This window comes from Pundamilia nyererei, unplaced genomic scaffold (assembly GCF_000239375.1).
Source record: "Pundamilia nyererei isolate P.nyererei 1_Seehausen unplaced genomic scaffold, PunNye1.0 scaffold00391, whole genome shotgun sequence".
In the NCBI taxonomy this organism is placed as follows: Eukaryota; Metazoa; Chordata; class Actinopteri; order Cichliformes; family Cichlidae; genus Pundamilia; species Pundamilia nyererei.
Genome location: NW_005187792.1, coordinates 379,057 through 385,746, shown reverse-complemented (window position 1 = coordinate 385,746; position 6,690 = coordinate 379,057). Strand labels below are relative to the sequence as shown.

The 6,690-nt window shown below is 41.0% G+C and overlaps 1 protein-coding gene across 1 annotated transcript; it reads left to right on the top strand.

Annotated features, from left to right (window-relative positions):
* The first annotated feature begins 6 nt into the window (after window positions 1-6).
* On the top strand, window positions 7-5,610 carry cxxc1b (CXXC finger protein 1b). The gene is made up of 13 exons (XM_013915875.1): window positions 7-85; window positions 2,287-2,387; window positions 2,496-2,632; window positions 2,816-2,971; window positions 3,133-3,279; window positions 3,508-3,615; window positions 3,711-3,889; window positions 4,004-4,211; window positions 4,304-4,414; window positions 4,496-4,545; window positions 4,633-4,729; window positions 4,846-4,998; window positions 5,342-5,610. The coding sequence occupies exons 1-13, from the start codon at window positions 21-23 to the stop codon at window positions 5,486-5,488; spliced, it is 1,659 nt and encodes a 552-aa protein (XP_013771329.1). The 5' UTR covers window positions 7-20; the 3' UTR covers window positions 5,489-5,610.
* The last annotated feature ends 1,080 nt before the right edge of the window (window positions 5,611-6,690 follow it).

Sequence of the window (6,690 nt, the reverse complement as noted above, 5' to 3'; positions counted from 1 at the left end):
CAGTGCCTGAGAACACTGGTATGGAGGGGGAGAACGCACCTCTTTACTGTATTTGTCGGAAACCAGACATCAACTGCTTCATGATGTAAGTATATATCAGTTTTATATTTGCAGTACGCGCAGTAGGGGTGGGCGCTAGCTTCAGCAATGTTATCAGAGTTTTTTTTTTTAAAATGAAGATCTTCTATTTCGAGAAAACTACCAATAAGGATATATGCACAGATCTAGAAAACAATACTGTAACATTTTATTGATGCTTGCAGTTTGGAGGAAGCAGTATTTGCAAGTGTAACTAAATTCCAGGCATTTTCCATCCTTCTTTTCCTATCAGCTTTTTTCTAATTGTCAGTGTGAACCAAGGTGTCAGCAGCAACATTATAGTGCAAAAGTAGTGACCCAGCATAGATCAAATGTAAGCACAAAAGTAGCCAAGGCAGTGTAACTCATCAGCAGTCTGTACAGTATTGTCATATATTAAAAATGAAGAATATTTTTTACTTGTTGTAGTGTTTCATCATGGGTCCAGTTTTTACTAGAGATTGCACGATACCACTTTCTAATGACCGATACCAATATAATAAATTTGGATATCTGCCGATACCGAAATGAATCTGATATAGTGTGTTTTATAATCAATAAAACTCATACTCAAGTTTTAAAAAAGAAAACTAAAGCTATTCTGTTATACCTGTATGCAAAAAATCCACTGCACCCATATTTCATAGTTCAGCAATACTGATCATTCTAATAAACTTAAACCTCCACCATCCTCCCTATTCTGGTATTTTAAAGAGTACTTAGGTTGTTTAATATTTCCCCTAACTAGTAGGGTTGCCAACTCGCAGCAAAAAAACATAGGGAACCACCCTCCCACCCTCCATCTCATAATGCTTAATCAATGTAAGCGACTTTAATTTAATGCATGTGTAAAACAAATGCACAGACGTCAATTATATTTCCACAATAATTAAATAGATTCGACATCTTTCTTCAACAGAATTGCAGACTGCACAGATGGTACTTTCCCAAAGAAAAAAGGACAAGCCTACTAACTATTAGAATAATAGTTTCTAGATACAATAATGTATTTCTATACATTTTACATGAGATGAAAACTTTGGTTGTTCCCCCGTGGGGAAATTCCTCTCTGCATTTAACACATTCACTCAGTGAAGCAATAGGCTGCTATTGAGCAGTGTGTAGGGACGGTACCATAGCCGTTGAGGGGAATTGAACCCCTGACCTTCCGATCACAGGGCCAACACTTTACCTACTGAGCTATCCCTGCCCCAAAGACCCATGTTTCTGCCCGGTTACGGACCGGGGACCTTTCGACTGTGAGGTGAACATGACAACCACTACACTACGGAAACCCTGAAGTGATGTCAGGGCTGGGATGTTTGCAGGAGTTTGCAACAGAAAAGCCAATCAGCCTATCATTGATCAGTTTTATGATTTCAAGTAACAACAGGAGAGGGAGGAGGAGAGAAGAAGAGGCGGTCGCTCCATATATCGGTTGTGAAGCTTAGCGTGGGAATTCTTTACAAACTTTCAGAAATTAACTTACACACTTGCTTTACTTCTCTGGGATAACTTTCTTGGAGATGAAATGCCGCTTTGGGTGCACATAGCGGCTCCAAATGCTCAACCAGACCACCGACAGGTCTTGCACACCACAGCCGCTCCTCCGACCTTAGCACTCCTCCGACGTGCTATGGTCAAGAGCTGGGTCACGCCATGTCGCAAGTTTTGTTAGATGCTTTTGTGATATTTAATGGATCGGGTTACATTTTTTATTTCTCTCCGATATCCAATCCAATAATTTAGGTCAGTATCGGACCGATACGTAATATCGGATCGATCCATCTCTAGTTTTTACCCAGATGCTTAAAGCCTTTCTTTTCCCTCATGTAACACCAACAGTAATTTCCAACCACTGTTTCCTGTTCCTGACAGACGGTACAAAACTAGTGAGTGTGCGAGTGAGGCCTGGGGGCAGTCAATTCTTTACATCTGGGCCACACACCACCAGCTGCTAGTATCTCCTCCTCCATAGCCTTGTTGTACGTGATGTGGGTTCTTTTCGCTCTTATGTTTTTTTGTGTGTGTGTTGCTATCTTGAACATTGTCTTTTTAGATCTAAATTTGTCTTGGTCTCATACATGATATGACATTTTTATGTCACCTCAAAATTTATACCCATATTGTCATGTTTAATATGGCACAGAAGAAGTATTTCATACATTAAATGCTTGTTCATTAAATGCATTTGTTTCTCGGCGACAGTGGCTGTGACAACTGTAATGAGTGGTTCCATGGCCACTGCATTAACATCACTGAGAAAATAGCGAAGGCAATCCAGGAATGGTACTGCATGAGATGCAGAGGTGATGATTATTTATTTTTTGCTTTTTTAAATAAAATAAAATTCACTCTGGTTCTTTATTTGCCTGGAAATGAACAAGATCCCTCTTCCTTGTATTTGTTATCACCAGAAGAAAACCCCTTGTTGGAAGTAAAATACAGATCAAAGAAAAATCGTGACAAGGAACCCGACTCTGACAGAGGTGAAAGACAGTACAGCACTCCAAGTACTCCAGACTATAGAAGTGAAAGGCGGCGTGGATCCAAAGTAAGTTGTATTATTGTGGTCATTATAAGCAGAGGTGGATTCGCTACATGCATGGCTGGGGTTGGCTGATCTTCCTCATAGTCTTATGTAATTTAGTAAAGTCTGTACATTTTTTGCTTTGGATTTCATTTTTTGTTTTCCAGGATGTCCTGGCTCTTATTGCCTCTTGTTAATTTCCCCCAGGTAAAGCGTTCAGTGAGGATGTGCGGGGAATGCGAGCCTTGCAGGAGGACTGAAGACTGTGCTCAGTGTGATTTCTGCAAGGACATGAAGAAGTTTGGAGGCCCCAACAAAATCAGACAGAAGTGCAGGTTCAGGCAATGTGAAGTGCGAGCCAGGGTAAGTCCCTTTAGCTCCATAATGTGTTAACAGTGCCTCATAGAGTGTAATAGTATAGTAGTTACACATTAACGTGCAACGTGCATCAAAACTAGGGTGTAAATCAAAAGGTTGTTTTTTGTTTGTTTGTTTTTCGAAATTCCTATAAATCTTGTGTTCAGAAAATGCTGCGTGTGAAGGATGAGGAATTCTCTCTGAGAGAAAGGAGGGACAATTCCCACCACAGACGGAGGCGGTACTCTGAGGACTACGACAGCGAGGCAGAACTCTACCAGCAGTACAAGACGGCAGGACTGGACGACAGCATGGTAGGAGAACGATTCACATTACGCTGTTGCATGTTCAATTCAGTTCAACTCCATTGTATTTATATAGTGCCAAATCACAACAATAGTTGCCTGAAGGCGCTTCATACTGTAAGGTAAATATTAAAGAGAAAACTCCAACAGTTAGCCCCATATGAGCGAGCACTTGGCGACAGTGAGAAGGAAAAACTCACTTTTACATGCACTCACTCAATCACTCCTCTTATGCAGGCGTGGGCCAGTGAGGACGAAGACGAGGTGCCCTTCAGTCCTGTCATGCGTAAGAAAGCTATAAAGGTGAAGCATGTCAAGAGACGAGAAAAGAAGTTTGAGAAGAAAGTAAGGCTGGTTTTCTCATAGAAAATGATGATATTTTAAGAGCTGCCGCGTGTTAAAATGGTAACATCTGTTTTTGGAAAAAAAAAACCATTCAGAAGGAGTCACGTCGCCACAAGCAGAAGCAGAAGCACAAAGACCGAAGCAGGCACAGTGAGAGGGGCGATTTGCGAGATAGCGGAGGTCAGCGTCAGTGCCTGGGACCGAACTGTGTGGCGGGAGCAAGACCCAACTCCAAATACTGCTCTGAGGACTGCGGCATGAAGTTGGCCGCCAAGTAAGACTTTCTTTTTGCTTTTGTTTTGTCTCAACTTACTGGAAAAGCGTTTGGAATTTTCTTTGACATCTTTACTTCACTTTTTTAAAGTTTTAAAATCTTTGTTCTTGTCAGCCGGATCTATGAGATCCTCCCTCAGCGTATCCAGCAGTGGCAGCAGAGCCCCTGCATTGCCGAGGAACACGGTAAGAAGCAGCTGGAGCGGATACGCCGGGAACAGCAGAACGCCCGGCTCCGCCTCACCGAGATGGAGCGACGCTTCCACGAACTGGAGGGCATCATCGCCAAAGCGAAGCAGCAGGCGGTTCAGCAGGACGAGGAGGTGAGTGCACGTCTCAGGCATTGATTGTTTATTTGAACCTGGAGATGAAGAACAGAAGGAACACCTAGATTTGGTTTGTTTCCTGTTTGCAGGTAAATGAAGGCGACAGCGAGGACACAGATCTGCAGATCTTCTGCGTGTCTTGCAGTCACCCGATCAATCCAAAAGTGGCACTCAGACATATGGAGAGATGCTATGCAAAGGTGATCATTTCTTTCATTTCTCTTGATACTGCTGCAAGCTCATTCTTTTCCTAAACACTTATTTTTCTGATTATTTAACAGTATGAGAGCCAGACTTCCTTCGGGTCAATGTACCCTACAAGGATAGAAGGGTTAGTGAAGTTCATTGCTGCCTTTAGGTTTTTTGAATGTTTCTCTAGTTGGATGATTTACTAAGATGATGGTTTTTTTTCTTGCAGCGCAACCAGGCTCTTCTGTGACGTGTACAATCCACAAAGCAAGACATATTGCAAGAGGCTTCAGGTTTTGTGTCCAGAGCATTCTAGAGATCCAAAGGTCAGAAAAACAGCTTTCTTGGTGTAAAAGCAAAGAAGTGGCAGCGGGAAGCCACTAAGCATAAAGTGCAGTCAATGTGGAGACTTTAATCTGTCTTTCTTTTGATCGGTCCACAGGTGCCTGTGGATGAGGTGTGTGGGTGCCCTCTAGTGAAGAATGTGTTTGAGCCGACAGGAGAATATTGCAGAGTCTCCAAAAGAAAGTGCAACAAACATTACAACTGGGAAAAGCTCAGGAGAGCCGAGGTGGACTTGGAGCGCGTCAGGGTGGTGAGTCCAACTTCACGATTGATGCGGTAGTTTGGAAAGCTTGCACAGTTCAAACAAAGTCAAAGAAAGTCATGTGTCAGATCAGGTGAGATGTTGGGCAGCTTTCTGGGGAATGCAGGTAGTGGACCAAAAACGGTCTGGTTACAGCAGATTTGTATCGGCTGAGTAGTAGAAATGGGTGGGGGGTCGCCTTTACATTCACCTGTGCAAATTAAAGGATTTAAAGTAGGCAGAGCAGCTCAATCCCGGGATGAGACGGAAATCTCTTTGTGACTTTGTCATTTTAAATAACTAACACTGGCTCTTCCACACTGGTCTGTTTCTTTTCCTTCCCCCCACACAGTGGTACAAGCTGGACGAGCTCTTTGAACAGGAACGTAATGTCAGGACTGCTATGACCAACAGAGCTGGTCTCCTCGCTCTGATGTTGCACCAAACTATTCAGCACGACCCGTTGACGACCGATCTCCGTAGCAACAAGGATAGGTAGTCAGCTCTGCTACTGTTGGATCTGTGGATCACTGTATGTTTGGGATGCACCGATTGTGAAATTTATGACTTCTTGTGTTTGTTTTTTTTTACATTTGATTCCATAATGTGTTTCAGGGAAACAAAGAAATCTTCACGATTTCTTTTTCTTTAAATTTTAAACAAAAACATCATCCACCGCAATCAGTAAATGTGTCATTTGCCAGGCAGAACAGCTGGAATTAACATGTTGGTGCACCCGTACTTTACATAACACGAGTTTTGAGAAGTAAGGGGTATAAACATTAACAACCAATTTTATGGAGGCTGATTTTCTAACTAGATAATTATTTTAAAAATGTGTGTATGATAATATATATTTTCCTGATAGTAGTAGATGAAGTACTGATGATTGAAAACTGCTCTTTTTTTCTTTTCTTTTTATGTTTACCCTGAATAAACACCTGAAACCTGTTGTGTATGAGGTGTGTGTGTAAGAGTCATGTGTTACTTGTTCCTTCATTTCCATACTTTATGAATGTGACTATCAAGGTTTATAAGAATGATATAATTATATTAATGTAGCTTCACTGAGAATGTTTATGTAGTGTGAAGTAACACATACATACATAAATAAATGGATATAATGAGAGGAAAATAAAAGCTGCAGAAAGACTGCATTGGGAACTGAAACTCAGGGTACTGCAATGCAGATCGTGTCCTTTAAGAAGAGTACTCACACTGATCACTCACCTCAGTTTTTTACGTGTGCCAACTTTTTCACACTGGACAAAAACAAGTACCATTTTTGTAATTGTACACATTTTATGTTGTGTATTTCTTTTAAGGAAATACCCTATTTTTTTGTGGTTGTGTGCATAGCACAATTCCTTTTACAAAGTTTTTGCATTTAGGTTTTCCTTCTGAAATCCTACGTCAGGCTAGAAGATGTTGAAATCCAATCCAACTTTATTTGAATTCAATTCAATCTTTATTGGCAGACTTCATGTCCATAAAAACAAGACAAAAAACACACACACACAACCCCCCCCAACACAAGGTATAAACCATTAAATATATATGTATATAAATAAGTATCTAAAACATTTGTAAAAATATAAAACCATAATATACATAAAACACAATTACTTAAAATAAATCAATAAATACACAAACACTTTAACCAGTGCTTTCTGAGACTGGATGAGTAACGGGAACCACTCA